At 41.1% G+C, this 20,457-nt stretch overlaps 1 protein-coding gene across 2 annotated transcripts in view; it reads right to left on the minus strand.

Moving 5' to 3' along the window:
• Positions 1-20,457, minus strand: part of LOC117263000 (retinoic acid receptor beta-like) — a 269,912-nt gene that overhangs the window by 89,417 nt on the left and 160,038 nt on the right. Inside the window, exons 1-2 of one of the 2 annotated variants that reach the window (XM_033636124.2) lie at positions 18,148-18,404; positions 1,679-1,827 (exon numbers count right to left, since the gene is read on the minus strand). In XM_033636124.2, the coding sequence (XP_033492015.1) occupies positions 1,679-1,827; positions 18,148-18,304 (306 nt within the window). In that variant the 5' untranslated portion in view covers positions 18,305-18,404. Of the gene's footprint in view, positions 1-1,678; positions 1,828-18,147; positions 18,405-20,457 lie in introns of those variants that run through there. The other variant, XM_033636123.2, reaches the window with a different exon arrangement.

The raw sequence follows: 20,457 nt of genomic DNA on the forward strand, positions 1-20,457 counted from the left end.
TTATCTACATGAGCAATATCACCTAGAGGTATGTGAAGAATGGTTTTGTAAATTAGGTGAACTGACCCTTCACTAAAGCATCGAGACTCTTCTCCTGTGCCCAGTAGCCCAGAATGGACAAACCAAACACCTGCTCTAGACAGGGCCATTCACGTTTTCACATTGGCCACCATAGTTCTCCTACATGCTCGACACATGGACGTTTCATGTAGGTGTTATCTGCAAGCGTTAAGACACACAGTGCCAAATTGGAGAGTTGATCCGAGGTGCCCAATTTTCTGCCTCCAAGGTAGACATATTAGCGGAACCCTTTTATTATTTTTAAACAGGCCGAGGCGGCCTTCCGCAACAGGAGGGGCTGTTGATGACTTGTGGGAGGAGCTAATGATGACGCCGCATGTGCGACCCACTGGCGGTGGATAAAAAGGAAACAGCTGATAGCAGGAATTAGCGAGCAGCTAGTAGCAAGAGGGAAACACAAACCTGACAGACACTGTAAAAATGAGCAACTGGGGAGACAAGGAATTGCGCGCCCTCCTTGTCCTCACAAACGAAGAGGCCATTAACTGTCAGATGACGAGGACAGTGAAGAACGGGCCAACTTACGAGAGAATTGCCGAAGGACTGACCAGCCGCAGCTTCCCTCCCACGTCACTGTTTACGTCACACGCTGAGCTACATGTTTTGTTACTTGCTCACGCCCCCCATTGCCCCGAAAAAGACACATTCTGTATAAACAAAAGTAGGTAGGCGGCATTTTGCTGCACTCCCCGATTTTGTTTTTATACTGCCAGTGCTGAAAGAATTGAACTGATTGGGCTTTCCTGCAAATTTGCACAATTCCTGTCTAAAAAGGGCTATAGAGACAGACAACCATTCGCACACACAATCACGCCTACAGGCAAATTAAAGTAACAACTTAACCTAACCTACATGTCTTTGGATTCTTGGAGGAAGCCGCAGAACCTGGAGAAAACCCACGCTGACACGGGGAGAACATGCAAACTCAGCCCACCTAAATTGGGATTTTTGCCCAATGATATCAAAATTAAACTGCCTACCCTAGCTTTAAATTGGAATTGGTTTTTTCGTTGTTGTTTTTTTTGTGTAAAAAATCTTATTTCCACGGTCAACAACAAACTTTCACACTGACATGGAAATATCTCCAATAAGCTAACATCATCATGATCATCATCACAGTTAGAAACACTAATTCACATCTAACCTGCCTGTCTTTGGACAGCAGGAGGAAACTGCAGCACCTGAAGTAAGACCATGCATGAATAGGGAGAACACGCCAGCTCCACACAGAACGACCTTTTAAATCCTTCTGGACACAAAAGGCCACACAGAGGGGCAATCACACCTTTTAAATGAAACTTATAGATCGTTCTGGGTGGTAAACGTATAATTGCAGTCTATTTTCCTTCAATGGTCAGAAATTTACTTCAAGAAAGGCTTCAAGGGAAACCATGCCTTGTATCAGTTCAGACAAAATTACAGAATTTGGTTTAAAAAAAGTTTACAGAAACCTTGAAAAAGCTCTTAGTCTCACTCAGCCACTACACTCTCACTTCAGTGTTTAATAATTTCTACTCGGAGTGAATATGCCCTCCGTTTCAGCATCACAGAGAGAGAACACAGCATGTCACAGTCTGAGTAGGTACCGGAGTCCTACCTTGCAGCCCTCACAAGCACTGACACCATAGTGGTATCCAGAGGACTTGTCCTGGCAGACGAAGCAGGGCTTGTAGACTCTAGGAGGGGCCGGCGGGGACGGCGGGCTGGGGACGAGCTCCTCAGAACTGGTGCTCTGTGTTTCAATGGCTGCAGGGAATGCAAACAAGAGAAGAAAGAAGATGAGAAGGCTTGGTTTCAAATGACTGAATGATTCATTAAGACATCTGGAACCTCGAAAAGAACATTTACATTCAAAAAAAAAGTTTTCTCAAAATTTTAAAGGCCCAGACACTGTTGCAAGAAAGTTCCTGGATGCTCCTGTAAGTTAGATTACTCTCAGTTTAGAAAAACCATCCTTTGGTCTTGGGTTGAGTCCATTTATGTTTGCTATCCATGCTACCAGTCCTAGGGTTGGTAATAGTTGATAAGTTGCTCAGTCTGTCATTTGGTAGATCCACCAATTTGGTCCGGGGCAACATGATGTCATCCCCACATCCCCATATTTTGACGCTTGGGCAGCAGCCTTTTGCATTACATCTTGACGCAGAAGGGGACACACTGAGTCACATGTGTCACCGTATTGGAAATTGCTAAAAACATCAACATCAAAAGATGCATTGTATTCTTTGTCACACCTTTTATCCAGACTCAATGAACTTGTTTTAGCTGGTGATCTAAATTGGGATTGCCTTAAGCCAGTATCTGATGAGTTCAAATCCTCTGTCAATTTTACCCAGCTGATTAACTCACCCACTCGTTCAAATCTTAAATGTATTGAAAAGTCCACCTTAATTGACTTGATTCTTACAAATGTTCCTCATAAATTTTCAGCTATCTGTGTTTCTTGCAATGACTAAAGCGACCACTATGTTGTTGCTGCTCTAGGGAACACTAAGGTGCCCACATTAAAGCCACGTACTGTATCGTTTCTAAGAGGAATCTTAAACTTTTTAGTGAGCAAGGATTTTATCATGATTTAGACCATTTCAATTGGGGTAGAATTGAGCTGATCCCTGATGTGGAGACAGCATGGGCCTTTTTTAAAGATGCGTTTACTAAAATCATTAACACTCATGCTCCCTATAGGAGGTACAGAGTAAAGGGTCGTGATAACCCCTGGTTCTCCTCTGAACTAGCAAACACTGTTCATGAGAGGATCTCAGCCTGGGCTAAGGCAAGGACCACAGGTTCCACCTCAGACTGGCTTTTTTTTAGACAACTAAGAAATAAATGTTCTTCTTTAATTAAGAAAGCCAAATCAGAATATTACTTGTCTGTTGTTACCAGTGAAAATTTAAATGACCCAAGGAGGTTCTGGAAAACCATAAAGTCACTCTCTGTGAGTAAAAATTCTCATGTTCTACCTCCCTGTATTATGAAGGACTCTATTGTTGTGCATGACAAAATGGAGATCTTGAATTGTTTTAATGAGCATTTTATATCTTCCGGTTCCTTGTTTGATTCTGCTCATTCTACATCTGGGAAACCCTGTACTGGTGTGCCAGTGTATACTGGTCAAGCTTTTAACCTTGCACGTTTTTCTGTGCAGCAAGTTTGCAAAGCCTTAAAGAATGTAGATCCTAGAAAAGCACCAGGGCCTGATCTAATTGAACCTTACTTCCTGAAAGTGGTATCTGATTTTATAGCAAGGCCTCTAACATATATTTTTAATCTTTCAGTGGAAACTAAGGTCGTTCCTAGGCTGTGGAAATCTGCTTTTGTCCTCCCTTTACTGAAGGGAGGTGACCCAGCTTGTTTAAACAACTATAAGCCGATATCAAACCTATCAGTGCTGGCCAAAATCCTTGAAACTCTGGTTAGTAACCAATTAAAAGAGTTTCTATCTAACAATGGCATTCTTTCTACATATCAATCAGGCTTTAGGAAAAAGCACAGTACCGTCACAGCTGCCCTGAAGGTGGTACATGACATCTCGGTTGTACTTGATAAGAAACAGCACTGTGCGTCACTTTTTATTGATCTGTCTAAAGCTTTTGATACTGTTGATCACAAAGTTTTAAAGCTTAGACTTCTTCAGTCAGGACTCTCAGAGCAATCAGTTGTGTGGTTTTCAGACTATCTTAGTGACAGATCTCAGTGCATTAGACACAATGGTCTATGTTCTGAATTTGTATCTGTCTGCAAAGGTGTACCTCAGAGTTCTATTTTAGGTCCTCTTTTATTTACCCTGTATATAAATATCCTGGGTCAAAATGTGTCTGAGGTTAAGGTTCATTTCTATGCAGATGACATAGTCATTTACTGTTGTGCATCTACTCTTGTCCTGGCCACTGAGCACCTGCAAGATGCTTTTAATGTTATTCAGGATACCGTACTTCAGCTAAAGCTTGTTCTTAATGCTGAAAAGACAAAAAATCATGATCTTCAGTAACTCAAAGTCTAGAGCACACATCCCTGCTGTGGTCACTCTGGATGGAATGAGCATAGGGACTTTCAGTTCTTACAAATATTTGGGTATTTTAATTGATGACTCCCTTACCTTTAAAGCACATGTGCTTCAACAAAAACTGAGACTGAAATTGGGTTTCTACTTTCATGATAAGTTGTGTTTTTTTAATGTAAAAAAGCGTCTTGTTGCTGCCACTTTTTTTTATCTGTGCTCGACTACGGTGATGTTTTGTACATGCATGCTTCTGCTCAGTGTCTTCATAAAATTGATACAGCTTATCATGCTGCCCTGAGATCTATAACTAATTGTAAAGTCCTGACTCATCATTGTGAGTTATATTCTCGGGTGGGATGGCCCTCTTTGGCCACCCGCAGGCTTCATCATTGGTATAATCTGCAAAATATCTTACAACTGGACTGCCTAGTTTCTCTAAATGAGTTTAAATCTAAACTTAAGGACTTAGAGGCAGCTTCTTTAAGCTGTCAGTGCTCTTAATTCTGTGCAATACTCTTTTTACTGTATGTACTCCTATGATGTTGTCCTTGTTATTTTATGTCTGTAACTGTGTTTATTTTATGCTGCTGCCTGTCTTGGCCAGGTCTCCCTTGAAAAAGAGGTTTTTAATCTCAATGGGACCTCCTGGTTAAATAAAAGGAAGAGGGCACCTTTCCTGTAGCACAAGCACACAAAACAAGTTGTGTAGTGTAATGGACTACATTTCTGCAGTGCTTTTCAAGTCTTAGCGACCACTCAAAGTGCTCAAAGTGTCCTTGGGCAAGAAACTAAAAACCAAATTGCTTCCGATGGCAATGGATGAGCCCCTTGTATGGTAGCTTTGGCCACCAGTGTTTGAATGGGTGAATGGTGCTTGTGTTGTAAAGCACTTTGAGTGGTTGCTAAGATTAAAAAAGCAAAATATAAATGCAGTCCATTTGTAATAAAATGGCAGGCCACTGGGGAGAATAAAGTTTCTGGTATTTTTCTTTGGTTAATAACAGCCTCACCAGAAAGCAGGTAGATGATGTTAAACAGCAGTGTTTATGGGAGATGTGCTTGTAATTTGCAGACACAAAGGCACTAACAGCAGCCTGCTTCAAGATAGAGCAATCAGAACGCACTTTGCACCTTGAAGTGAAAATGTACCAGACTTTAAATCTATGCAGGGACCAAACCGCAGTCCACATGCACACACAGCCTATCTGCATAGAAAATGGAGAACAGTCTCTCCAGCATCTCTACTGATTAGATTACTTTCTTCCGTACTTCATCAGAGTAAACTCAATTACTGATGGTAAGGGACAAGCTCTTATAATTACTGGACCCTCGTCCTTGCAAGGAATTCCCTGGCGGTTTAATCTAATCTCCCGCTACATTCACCCTGTCTGACTTTTTGCACATGTCGAATTTGCAGCTTTGCATTCGGCAACTTCTGTGGCTCGAGGGAAGACTTAACAAGTCTGCGGCACATACAGTACCGTACGTGAGGATGGATGTTACCTCTGTAAGAAGGGACGAGAAAATAAGATGACCACCAAGGTTAATTAGAATGAGATGATTTATAAATCTATCGATTTTCACTCTTATCTGAGGAGCAGTTTGGGCAGCAACGAGAAGTCTCTGTGACTCGTTATGAAACAGTGACAGCATCAACTGCTTAAAACTTTCTGCAGAATCTTTAAGTAGACTTGCATAAAGCTGACATAATGGTGCTGCGTTAGGATTTAGAAAAGTTTGCTGGTCTGAATTTCAAGTGGTATTCATCTGAGAGTAAACAACTTCAGAGGGGAGAGTCAGCCATGTTATTTCTCTATTCTTTAAACAACTCCAGAGCGACCTGGTTTCATTGATGAGGACAGACAGACAGACATTTGTTTCCATTGAAGTCAGGTCATCTCATTGCTCCAAATGGTCTCCCTCTGTTGCTGGCAGAGAGCAGTCAGAAGCAGCTTGCACATAAAGCAGACGTATGGTGAGACACCACAGTGGAGGCAAGCCAGTGGTCTGACACACAAAGCCATCTGATAGGGGAGAGAGGGGGGAATAGATGCTGCTGCATATGTGTGTATGCAAACACATAACTAACAGTGGTGGGGAGCAACTAATTAATGTAATTTAACATGTTACATGCACGTTTACGCAGTACAGGAATGCCTTCTTGTGTCATATTTCAGGATAATGCTGTCCAGCAAAGCCGAGAGCAGCAACATCAAGGGTAGGATGGCTTTCAAGGAGCTGTCTCTACATCCAGACAGACTCCATTCATTTGGCAGCACATGCTCAAATACTGAGTATTGTTTTAGACTGGTTATCTTGTTTGAATTTGCACTGCTTTTTGTCTGCCAATTAAATCAATGCGCATTGCTCTAAGCAATGCAAGTCTGCCGTGCAAGCAATCAGCCAACCACGCCAAGGAGGGTGGACATGTAATCAGACAAGAACGCCTTTCAGCGCTGGAAATTTCACAATATATTTCTTCTGAAATCAGAAAAGGCTCTGACATTATTGTACAGTGTAAAGTTTGTTTTCACAAGCAGTGAAAATGCTGTTGACTTTGAAAGGCTCAGTGTCAAACCTTCAGCTTTATTGCCTAGTTTAAAAGTCCAGTGTGCAGGTTTAAGGAACATCGTTTGGCAGAAATGGTGTATAGCATTCGTAACTATGTTTTCATTAGTGTGTAATCACCTACAACTAAGAATCATTGTGTTTTAGAATAAGATGTTTATATCAAAATATGGAGCAGGTCCTCTTCCATGGAGTCCACCATGTTGTTTCTACAGTAGCCCAGAACGGCCAAACCAAACACTGGCTCCAGATAAGGCCATTTGCATTTTCAGGTTTCGTTTGGTTGCAATCTGCAAACTCAGCTCTAGATGCCACTAAATTCTACACACTAGACCTTCAAAACATTTGTTATAAACTTAATCAAATGTAATAAATTGGGATGGGAATTGAAAACCAGTTCCAGATTGTCCAATCCGTGGGAATCGTAATGCCACTGAGCGTATCATTCCTTTTATCAGTGCTGGCATGTTTTTCTGACAGTGCGCACTGCAACAAAGTCATGGTGGAGAAGAAGAAACTGCCTCAAGCAAAGACGGAGTTCTGCTTGTAATGTCTGTAATATAATAATTTCCAGTAAGGTTGGAGACACCTTCCCAGCCAAACAGCACATCTGTTACTGAGGGTGAATATCCTGTTATAATAACATTATCCGTACGCAGGCAGGCTTTGCTGATTTTTTCTTTGACTAAGAAACCTGAAAGAAAACAAATCCTGTTTCAATCTACACTGTGTTCAGACTCAGAGACTCAAACATAATAAAACTGTTGCACTGATGCTGAAAACCTGTGAAGGCCTCCTTTCTTTCCACGTAGAAAACTGATCAGGAATCAATGAGGAAATCGATAGAGACTGGGACCAATAAGCAGAGTAGATAACGGCACTGGTATCAGTAAAATCAAATCAATTCCCATCTTTAGTAGTAAGTTACATTACATATGACATTTTTCACAGGGTAACTAGTAATCTGTAGCGTATTACATTTCAGAAGTCACCCTCCAAACACTGAAACTACTGCAGTGCAAGTCCATGTTAGGCTGGAGGAACATGTTCTCAAATGTGATGATATTACCAAAGGCTCTATTTGCACTCATCATTTTAAGTGTCTTTTATCATATCCACATAAAATCCACACAGCCTTTCTTTACACTTTGCCACGTATGCCCCAGATCACAAATCTGACTACGGCTAAATGTACACCAGGGTCTGTCAGCATGACTCCGTCACTAATTTAGGATATTCCTTAATTTAAAAATCTCTGATCTCCTAATTTATTGATCATATGGCTGCATGGTCAAAAGGAGTGGTTCAGTTTATCCACAAGCTCAACCCCCCACCCCGACTCTACAGAGAACCCACGCAGTAATATCCCTGTCCTGTATCCAACATGTAATAAGTGAAACAAGGTGTTCACCTGAGACGATGATGAGGATGTATGACTACTGGAGCACAAAAACAATGTATATTAGCCTTCCCCAGGAGGTGCGGCACACTTTAACATACATCGAGAGGAAAAATACTTTTGTTACTGATATGCCGTCAGGGCATTTGTGATGGCTGGGTAGTCCCACACTGAGCAGAGGCAGCGCCAACAATTCAGCCCCGCTGCCTATTTGAAACTCATGGCTGCATCTGGGAGACAGTGTGACCACCTGCAGACAGATGGGACGCATAAACGTAGATTCATTACGCCTCTCAGAGTGTGTGTGTGTGTGGGGGGGAGAGAGGTGGCAGGAGGGGGTGGTCAATGGGTACCTGTATGGTGGTGTATAGGCCCTATCAGGTGCAGGGGAGCCTTTTTCCATTTTCTGCGTGATTAAACTTTGAGTCGACTTCCCCGCATGTTAACATACACAGAAAGCTCCATTAGAGGAATAAAGGCTGGTGACAGACAAGCGCGCACGGCGAGTCTGGCTTCAGAGCAGGCAGAGAAAAATCTGTGGCTGCTGAACCCTTAGCCTCTGGCTGAACCTGCCGCCGGGGTCAAACAGGAAAGCACACACTCCCTGCTGGAGGCTGCAGGCAGAATGAGGGGAAAGACTAGAGAAAACAGCTCCTCTGATTGGCCCATCCGCTGGGACTGAGCCTGCTGACACCAGGAGCGCACCGATACACAGGGCTGATACTGGCTTTCATAACAGCCAGTAGTCAGTATGAGTGATAAGCTCCAGAAAAAACACACAGCTGATAAAAGTTTAAAACTTTGCTGTCAAATTAGTTTTGACTGATAACATTAAGACATGATCTGATAATCTGCTCTTGTCTTGATCTGATACAAGCGCTGCTGTGACCTCATCAGATCATGTCAATGTGACATTCACCACAGTTTAAAAAATGCAAGTGATGCAATGTAACTTCAATTAAGAAATAACACAATGGGTTTTTTTTTTTTTTACAGCTAAAAAGTTCCTAAGTTATAAAATGCCCTTTGACGTTTCAATTCAACTCAGTAGGGGTTAAGGGTCTCACTTGGTCAGCTAGTGGCTAACTGTGGCTAATGCTAGCTAACATTGGCAAACTTTAGCCTGAAATGGTTGTGTAACTGACATGATGGTTTTCTGATGTAATAACTTTTCTCTACTTTGTAACTATACTTGAAACTTTGGCCAACATTTAACTCTACCTCAGAAGCCTTATATTCGCTTTAGCTGAATTTTAGAAGTTGTTTTTAAACAGGAGGCGTACTGCGGATATTGTCCTCCATTAGAGGTCAACCAACTTATCGATTTGGCCAATTTATCGGCGCTGGTGGGATGTTTTATTGGCCAGCGTGGCCTCGATAGTGGCCAGTAAGGCAAGGATGAACATCAGCCACAGGGCTGAAGAGGGGAGGGTTGAGTTAAATAATCAAGTTTCATTTTAACACATATTTACATGATTTTTTTGGCTGTGAATGCTGCCACTTTCTGTTCCAAATTAACAGCCCTTCAATGTTTCATTCACTGGGTTTTGACTTTTTTTATGTTAGATAAATTACTGAGAGATAATTTCAGTATTTTGAAATACAGAATAACTCTTCCATTTTCTTGTTTCAAATTACATCTGTTTTTTTTCCAGCCCTGCAAATACCAATTACAAAACACTCAAAAGTAATTGAAATACTTATTGCAAACACAAATAACAGAAATACTGCCAATTTCTGATTATCACTTTGCACGGAGGATACAGAGTCAAGGTGATGTCATTGTGTACCTGAAAATATCAGTTTGACTTTGAGAAAAAAATAATAACAAAAGAAAAATAATAATAAAAATAAAAATTTCTCACACTTAGATTTTTCATTCAAGTTTGATGTTCAATTCCAGATTTATATAATTCATGTATGTATTAATGACATAGATGTTCAGTTCAACAGTTATGCAGTTTCTAATAAAGTCACAGGTTGTTCATTTCTGACAAAAAATATATTTCATGAGGAGTTAGACATCATCTTTCTCCTGCTCCAAACTATAATTATCATATTGGCCTTTAAAAATCCAGCATCAATCGACCTATTCTCCATCTTACAGTGAGAGAAGCCCCAAAAACTATACCACGTCACGGCCAGTATGGACAGCAGAAATCATTTTAACAACCACTAACTCTGAATGTACATTTGTCATGTCAAATTTTAATACTATAAACATTTTTGAATATATTCTACAGAGATGAGTGTAGTAGAAACATCTCAATAATCCCTCACTGCGGAGGAAAACTGTTCAGAGATCAACCTTGAGCCAGAAACACAGTCTAGTTTCAACCTAATGGAGGTTTGTTTACAACCAGTCGGATCGTGTGACTACTCATGTTTCTGCCATGTCTGACTTCTTTTTATCAAAATGTTCCCTAGATGTCACCAAATAACTCGGGGAGTATAATGTTACTACTGCCGATAGTATTGACTGTCTAAACTGTGAAAACATGTCTCAACTTGTAATGAGCAACACACTTTTTGTCAACTGGTGAAGATATTATTGTTGTGCATGTGTGTGCTGACACCTGAAAATATGTACTGACCACAAAGGGGCTGAAATTCTTCCACAAAATATAATTTATAAGCATGCAAAAAAAAACCAATCCATGTGCAAATTGTGGCATTGCGTGCTCAGAACTGAGACACAAATCGAATGCAAAAGAAAATGGTCATTACTGCTAAACTGTCTGCAGGCTCTTGGCAGCAACCCTCCAAAAATATACAGTGGACGCCACAGCCAGCTTGAAAAACCCAAAGTGGTCGGGCCTGAAATGAGCAGTGTGAGGCAGGATGTGAGGTTACTCGTAGGTAATGGCGAAATAATCTGCAGAGCTGCAGTGTCATCTATCCGCTCTGCGCCCTCCACGTCCTTATATCCAGTTCCTCCAGTCTGAAAAACAGTGACATGTAAAACTCTCCCCACATGGTCCACATGACCAACAGATGGCAAAGAACCCCAAGCAAAGTCTGTCGCTGCACACAGGCAATTTAACACAATGATGCCGCATTCGAAATTAGGACAAAGCTGCTTTCCTGCTGCAGATAATGGAGGGGAAAAGGTGCAGTTCAAATCTCACGCGTAATTTTTGCTTAAATAAAAATCAATTGAAAACCATAAATCGCCGTGATTCAATTAAAGCTGACAAATTAGAAGCCATCAGCAGAGAGAGAAACCAGGACAGGAACGGAGTGAAAAGAGGAGGGATGTGGAGAAAGAGAGGCATTTCCTGAAGCTCCTCAGGGTATTTGTGTATTTGGTTTGTGTTAAGGAGAAAGCTGTGGTGATTTGGGCGTGGAGTGGTGGGCATAGCCTGGGAGGATAAGAGGAATATTACTCCCAGTCGGTGGATCCAGCCCCTCTCCTCCTCCCCTTCCTCCTTCTCCACTCAGCTGACTCTCCATCCAGTCTGGGAGTGTTTTTCCTGCAGGTTCTCTCTGCAGGAGCGCCGAGCGCATAGCTCACATACAGCAGGCCCAGTCAGAGGAAATGGTCAAAGTTCACCCAAAGTACACCAAATTAGAAGCAGCTTTGCTCTGCGCTCCAATGTGTTTTACCGAGTTGGATATTTAGACGAGCTTTAAACACTCAAGGAAAAGAAAATAACAGTAGGGAACAGTCATTTGACTTCATGTCTGGCGGGGAAATGGAGAAGGAGAGCGGTGGGGAGAGGTGAGGATCTGCTTTTCATCAGGGCCTCTATTCTGTATTCGACAGAAAAAAACTCACAGCTCTGACTCTATTTCCTGATTTTATGTGCTGACAACATATTATTAAGTGACTGGTGTTTGGGTTCACAGATTCCCACGCAGTCATGTGACAGAACCCTCCCCCAAACCCTTCTTTTGACCCCCCTTGTGACCCCGTGGTGAATTCAGTGTCGAGGTCAAACTACACGTTGATGGGCAGCAGCGGCAGCAGCGCCGAACACAACAGGTGCGAGCCACATCAAAGCTTTCATAAAAACGCAGCGAGAAACAAAGACAGCCATAAAAGCAGATGACGAGGGAGAAAGCTCAGGAGAGGAACGTGGGGAAAGGAATAAGGTTGTTGAAATGCGAGAGGTTTCTTTTTAATCCACAGGAATTTGTGGCCTTAAAAGCACAGCGCCGGTATGATTTTATTCTCCCCCTGCCAGCAGTTTGAGACCAAACTGGATTCTGGTGTCGGCGCTGTTAGAAAACAGTCAAAAGAGGTGAAGCTGGGAGCTCTGGGAAGGGTGTGGCAAACAAATCCAAATTAACAATCAGAATGTTTCAGCTGAGGGACACAAAAAAACATGAAAATAGAGCTGTTAGTTATTCTCATTTTATACAGAGGCTGATAAAATTATTTAAGTATAGGGGCAAAATAATGTTTTATTTTTGCTTTAGATTTTAGAGTTAGCCTATTTTAAAAATTTATATCAACATCACCGACAATATTCAAGCTGGAATTCACAATCTTAAAGTTATATCTTTTAATGCCAAAAATGTCACCACACAGTGTTCATTGTTTTAAGTGTTGAACAAGCAATTAGGCATATATTCTACATTAATATCTCCACCCACTATCGCCATTAAAGCCTGTTGAGACTGAGGTCAGTTTTAAAAGGTAGCCTCACATTCGCTGAGCGGCAACAGCCTTTAATTTTACACCTTAAAAAGCCCAAATATTATAAATTAAAGGTGTGATAAATGAACACAAAATAAGTCAATGTAAGGGTTAAAAACAACTGAAGTTGATCCTCAACTAATCAAAATGGAACCCAAACTGCTGCAGTATTAAACACAGTTGCTCATGATAACGCTGTAATAATTTGATTCAAGCTTTAAGCCCTTGTAAAAATATATGTGAAATATACAGACGCACGTTTGTAAAAATATATGTAAATGAGTGTTTGTGCAGATGTTGATTTTTTAAGGATGTTGTGCAGACTTTTAGAAACGCTCAGGTTGTTATGAGCAACAAGCACTTCATAATTAATATGTGATTAACATGGTTTTAAACTGTACTTCAGACGGTTAATGACAGGACAGAAATAAAAAATGAATCGACAAAATCGCTCATGAAATTCGTATGAATCGATAAAAAGTGCAAAGAGGGACTCCATCAGATGGCGCGCCTCACTAACTATTTGTTTGTTTCACTGAGAACAGTTTTAAAAATTGTAATAATTGTTTTTAGTGCCAAAGAAGAAGAAGAATTAAAAGTCGATTCATCTTGGATTTGTAAAAACCCGAGTCAGAAATGGTCGAGTATGGAGCTTCGAAGTTTCTGAATCTTTTGTTTGTTTTCTAATCTACCGCCATTTAATTACTTCTCAGCCGGTCTTGGTCATGTCTGCTTTCTGTCTTTTTACCAGGGCTGTCCAAACCATTTTTTGGTCTTTGGAGCACCAGACCGGAGACAGCGCCTGACTAAGCACTGTGAAACAGAAATGCAGAATCAACGTACTGGTTCCAACAAATGTAACATTTGAGATTTATACTTGGACGAATCAGTGTTTCTGTCACACAGGTGAGAGGCAGCGCCGCTCTCGCTATCGGCAAACGGTCAGTTCTGTCCGGTCAGCACGAGCTAATACAGCCGCAGCGACTACTGTAACACCCGAAACAGAGAGGTTAAACAAAGGTCTTAACAAACTCACAGTGACATGGAAATGGCTCATGTCTGTTGATTAAACAGGTAATAACTGTTGGGTAGCATTAGCCGTGTCATGCCCTGTCACTGTCTGTGTGCGGGTCGACTCGGTGTGGAGCGGAGCAGCTCTACAATGACAATTTTGGCAATTTTAAATTTTAAAAAAGAAAAGAAATATAAAGGTGGTCAATGCTGATCTTGTGGGGGCCACCAGAAATAAATCAGTGTACATAACATTTAGAGAAATTTAGAAACTGCTCGACGAACGAATGTCCGACTGGTCAGATATTTAGATATCTGGGTCCTGCCATACTTTCCACACATCACATTCTGTATCTAGAACAAACTCCTAGAAAGCTGGAGTCATTAAATGACTTCACTGTCAACTGTTTACCGTTTATTTTGCCTTTAGCTTCTTTTAAACGTTGTCCTCCTGCTTTTTTATGTCGTCTGCAAAGCACTTTGAATTGGCTTGCTGTTAAAAGGTGCTTTACAAATAAACTGGCCTTCCATTCACACCATGAAAAGTGTTTTCCTTTTAACATGGTGGAAAAGCCTCTGAAACAGCAATTAAATCATCATGAGAAAGTTCTCCACTGGAAGCAGATTAAAAAAACATATTTCAGAGTTAGGCAGCTTTTTAAAAGCAACACTGAGTCTTTAAATGAGTCATTCTTTAAAAAATAAAAGTAAAAAGGTGTTTTTGTGCAGAGGTGGTCGAGCAGGAGCCTGTAGCAGTCACAGCGTTTGATATTTGTGATACTGCAGATCCACAGTATCAGTGTAACCCTGGTGGGACCCTAACACTGTCCTAATCATGTCGATTAAACATGCCTGGCATCAGAGAGCTCTCCTTTCATTTCACTCTTGTACATCGCTTTTTATTTCCCCCCATCCACCTTTCATTTCACACGCCCACTAAATTAGCTTGGTGTGCAAGCTGTGCTAATGGCTTTTCATGTCCATATCAGAGGCGCTTAAGCCTTGAAGACAAAAAGGCCCCAATTATCCCATAACACACATCAGCTGCTCAGCACATATCACACTCAAACATCACACTCTGTCTTTTTAAGTCACAACGGCAGCCGTGTTTACAGACGATCACCTTTCCACTTGTTTGTCGGATGGCATTTGGATTTGTTTTGATGAGATAAAATGACGCGGTGCTTTTAATGTGAACGTCATTTGTGTCTTTACGTGGCGTGGGTATCATGTGCAGCCATTCCTCAGCCGCAAAGCCCATTTTATCTGTGTAAAGGAGGTCCTTGATCATTCTTAATTAACATCTAAACTGGTGGAGGAAGTGCATTAATGGCTGGCTTGTTGTCAATGCGGCTAATTAACACCCAGGAGGTTTCCATTATCTTGAACAAATAAATTAATAAACCAACATTTCAATGACCCTGGGAGAGGCTTTCTCGAATCAAAGTCTAATTTAAACAGAGCCTTATTCATACAAGAGGAGGGCAGGGGTGTTCTGTCCGACAGCACAAGAGGCCAAGGTGCAGCTCTGCGGGCCGAGGGCCACTGTGTTTTGAGAAAATGCAATAAAAAAATCTTTTGTCCCATTTAGCGCTTCATGAGTCCTATAAGGCCAACGTGTGTGTTAAAGGGCACTGACTGCCTAACTGCACGGACAATCAAACACCTTGGCTTTATTCACATCCACCAAACATTATGTGAAATGCCCTGAGAGACGACACAGGCTTTAGTTCATTTGAATTAATTTCTGTGACAACTGAAATAAGTTTAGTGATAAAAGAAAATGGAATTAAACACATTTTTTTTTCAGTATTAACAATCAAAGGGCCGTAGCGTCCACTGAGGAGGTCACTGTCTCCTTTGTGTCCATGTTTTAGGCCGGTAAATAAGTAAAGGAGTGTTTCTCCATAGATATGTATTCCTGACAGTGTGGACGAGGCACCGTTGTGACCTTGGTGTAAATACGAGAAAGAGAAGACAAATTCAGGAGACTTTAATTTTAGTATCTGGTTAAAATGTACTAAGGGGGCCGAGGGACGTATAAAGGGACGGGGTCTTGACCTTAGCATTGTAAAGACGCTGGCTACGGCCCTGTTTCAAAGCAGCTACTGCAGCAGCTTTTTTCTAAGACGCTGCTCTTCAACAGTTTAAACCTACAGTTTAGACTCAGACCTAACTTCAACTTTCAACTTGTGCATAAACACGACTTTTGCAGGAGTAAAAAAACAGCTGAACTTATTGTAACAGACCACAATGAACCAAAATGTTTCACTAATACATCCATGATTAACAATTAAAGCTTTTATTTAGGTTTTAAGCACTTAAAGAAACCCTGACAGGCACGTAAAGATGATTCATTTCATTTCTGAGGGATATTTTGCCACTAATTCAACTGTTTCTACTTGACTTTAAAACGAAAAAAGAATATGGATGTTATGAACAATAAGCAATTCATTATAAATGTAAGAATAAGCAGAAATCAGCAGATTCTGATCATGTGTTTCTCCGAGGAGTAACTCTGTAAAATCCGAATGTTGTGACATAAATAAAATAATCTAGAATTCAAATGAGAACTTTGAAATGACAGAAAAAATAGTTTAACTCTACATGGAATTACTGAATCGAAAATATCTAAATAATAAAGAGTCTGTGCAAAATTTTAACAGGTGCGTTGGGGGACTAAAATCCTGACTACAGCTCTGTCTAATTGTGTGTAAGAGTGCTGGATGGTAATACAGAATAATAAATTAAGATTAAATCACATTTTCTTTAGTTTAAGAATTTAAGGGAAAATGTGTCAGATATTTTTAGACACTTTCTTTTACATTTAGTGAACTCTGACGGAAATAAAAACTTTAAAGACACAACTTTCCCATCGCATTATGTTATTTTTACACGCAAGTTTAACATCACGACTACCATGGAAGAAGAAATTATATATAGCTCACTGCTTTTATTATTACTGGTCTAAATAGCTGAAATTATTAGATGATTAATGCCAGAAAATTAATGGGCAACAATTTTAATAATGATTTAAAAAAAGAATAAGACAGATCAAACTTCCTAAATGTGAAAATTTTCTTGCTTTCTTTGCCACAAACAACAATACTTTAATAAATTTGGGTTTTGCATGGCTGCTTGGACAAAAGTAATCTAAAGATGTCACCTTGCACTCTCGATATTTGTGGGTTTTATGGAGACAAAAACATGAATCGCAACAATAACCAGTAAGTTACAGAGAGATGTGAGTCTGTCTTCATCTCAGCCTGACCTGCAGCTGAGCGCAGTGCGAGGCAGCTCAGGTTAAAGGTGGCAGCTGTCATGTCTGCACTTTCCCTCCACTGATAAGAGCCTCTTTTGACCGAGTGCCCTTGAGCAAACGCTTCCTGAGGAATGACAGCTGGAGCCTGGTCATTATCAGATGGGGATAAATCACGGAGCAGCAGCAGGGTAACAGTGAAAAACAAACACTGACAAGTGCCTCATGAGCACACAGTGAGAGGATGAAAGTGATCTGCAGCTGAAGATGATGATACAGGCGGTTTAATGCAGCTTTCTGACAGGGATTGTTTTTTATCATGTCCCATCATGCTGCCCTACGAACTGCTCACCACATTGCGTTTCTTTTGATCCTGTTAAAATAATTATTTAACCCTATATGATGACCTCATTTTTGATTAGATATAAATCTCTCTCGGAATGCAGCTGCCTTTAAAGCATCAACTTCAGTCTCCAGGACAAAAACTCGCAGCAGTCCATCGATCAGCCGGAGCCAATTCAAAACGCAGAGGTTGACATGTTCCGATAGCAGCTCCGCTAATCTTGTTGAAAAGTCCGAGGGGTCATTTATCTAAATCAGTGTCACAGAGCGCAGGTCGCGGCTCGTCAGGCCGCCCCTCCTGTCATGTGCGGCCGGGGAAGGAGGTGTGGAAACGCCGCCTGTGTTTACTCTCTGCATTCCTGCAGCCTGCTGCTCTCTGAACTGAACTGATCTGAGACAAGCCATACATCAGCAGGTCGTGGCTGCTTCCACTGCTGAGAATTTATGACGGCGCACGGTAGGAGTGAAATATGACGTGCAGGGAGAAAGTTTCCACTGAAGCAAACATCCAAAACAAACTTTTTCCATCAGACAAAATTACACTTCATCATGTCACTTAGCTGCCCAATTCTCCTGCGTCTCAATTATTCATCCTAATATTTTTATAAAGTGATGCGTCCATGCGCCAACTCTTCCCAAATCTAATTTAAAAGGAGCAATACCTGATCACCACAGTAATTATCAGACCTGAGGCCCTTTATGGCAACTTGTTGTGAATCATGTGGATGATGGACTCAGCCCGCGGCGGCCCATCATCACCTCCAGCTCAGCCCTCACAGCTTTAAGTGAGCCAATAACCACAACAGCAACAATAACAAGAGATGACGAGAAGTTGGACCTACAGTGTGCGCTCCGGCGGTGCTGCCACTCTCTGTGCGCCAGTCCGCTGATGCAGGCTTTCAGAGCCTTCTCCTGCAGCATGCAGGAGGACGGGCTGGACGTGTAGAAATCCAGCATCTGCCCGGGACTCACGGCCAGCACGTCCATGCAGTCAAACATGATGACGGCGCTTCCTTCAACTAGTCTTGTGCGTTATGGATAAATATCACCGGCATAAGCGCACACAACTCCATCAAACTCCGCTGTTTCCCCCCCTCCTCCCCCTCCTCCTCCTCCTCCTCCTCTTCTCCCTCTTCGTCTTCTTCTTCTTGGCACAGCAGATTTCGCTCCTCTTGTTCTCCTTCGTCCCGCACCAGAATCATGAATTATTTCGGACCAAAATGCTCCACGGCTTCTTCTAAATGCTCGTTTGCCATTTTCTCGCGCCGTGTCCGGTCAGCGCGCAGCCACGGACGTGTGAATGGGACTCCTTCATAATAATCATGATAATAACACCCCGACGTGTTTTCATTGAGTCGCCCCGTCCCGGTTAGCAGCAGCGGCGGAGCCCGCCCGAACTGGAGGATCTTTCTTTTCTATTATCAAAAATAACACGGACGGCGTTTAAAAGCACACGTTCTCCTCTCCGATGACGAATGGGTTATCCGTCCCCCCGTGCAGCTCATTTCCAACTAGTTTTGCCACAGAGAATGAAAGATTGAATTGCCTAATATATGCGAGTGAACTTTGTATGAACCCTTCCGAGGCTGCTGACCTTCAAATGACCCAGGCAGGCTGACATCACTGCAGCTCCGCAGCGCGGAACAAGGCGGAGAGAAGAAACGCAGGCGGAAAAATAATAAAGATCTATTTTTTTCTCTCCTGGAAAGAAACAAAATACACGACGGTCCCGAAAATTTGAAACCAGCTCTTTTTTTTATTAGCAGCCGAATAAGTAGCCTGTTACTACAGCAAGACGTGTCTGCGCTCTGGAGGAGGGCTGCTTTTACGCACAGTGACAGGAAAATGCTCCATTCCTACAGATTAATAACCACTCAGCACCAGCAGGACTATTTATGTGTTTATAAAGAAATTATTTACTAACAGTAAAGAAAGAAAGAAAAGTCTGTGTCTAATATCGTCACATATCTGTTGACAAACTTCAGCAATGGCTGATTATCTGGTCACTGTGCTCTGTGTCATTTTAAAGAAAAAAAATACTTCTGAATGTTTCACTGATATTTCTGGAGGTTCCTGTTTGGCTTTTGCTCTTCACAGAAATGACACAAAGTGTTTATTAAAAAAAAAAAAAAGACAAAATCAAGACATGCATTGTTAATAAAATATTGGAACTAAATTCTGACATTTTCCCCCCAAAAATATATATATATTAAAACATGCAATATCACAATTTACCAAACTTACAAAAAATAGACTAATTCTTATGTACTTCTTTTTTTAACAATTTCAATTTGTTCGGCATGATTCTGCATGACTTTATAAGAATATTAAAACCTACTGGCTGAGTTATAAATACAGTGGGAGTCAATGGGAGCTTTTAAACACTTTGTCTTTGCGTTACATTTAACTAAAACTTGCTTATTCACAGTACATCAGTGTGGATTGTGAAATTATAACAGAGTTTGCACTGCACACCTCCCAAAATGTACACTTTTTTATTTCTTTTTAAATTATTATTATTATTATTTTGTAAGGGTAGGAAAAAATAATTGGGTTATACAATTGGAGTCAATAGGAGCGTTTAAACACATTAAACTCTACATTTGATGCCTATTCACAGTTCATCAGTGTGCACTGTGAAATTCTACTGAAGTGTAACCTGCACACCTCCCAAAATTTTACACTTTCATTTATTTATTGTAAGGATAGGAAAACTAATTGAGTTATAGAAACAGTAGGATTCAATGGGAGGCTTTTAAACACTTCTGCTTTAGGCTGAATTACAGCATCTAATAAATAAATAAATAAATAAATAAACAACTTCTAGGATTAAAATGAGCTTATTTATAGTTGATCACTGTGTCTGTGCTGTGTGGCTCCCAAAATTTTAAACTTGCTCTGTGAACACACTGCAGCAATGATTGGCCGAGTGTGATCAATCACAAGGTCTTTTAAAGAACACATTATTTTTCAATGTTGCACTCATGGGGACTTTATTTTGACATGTATAACATTTCTGTTTCACTTTTGCTCACCGTTAAAAAATCAAATAAAAAATCTGGAAAACCTGGAAACTGTGAACTCAAGTAAAAATCCTGTAACACCAGCTCTGTGAGTGACCACTTCCTGGACACAGCCTGGACGGCGGTGAG

The sequence above is a fragment of the Epinephelus lanceolatus genome, chromosome 16, assembly GCF_041903045.1.
Source record: "Epinephelus lanceolatus isolate andai-2023 chromosome 16, ASM4190304v1, whole genome shotgun sequence".
In the NCBI taxonomy this organism is placed as follows: domain Eukaryota; kingdom Metazoa; phylum Chordata; class Actinopteri; order Perciformes; family Serranidae; genus Epinephelus; species Epinephelus lanceolatus.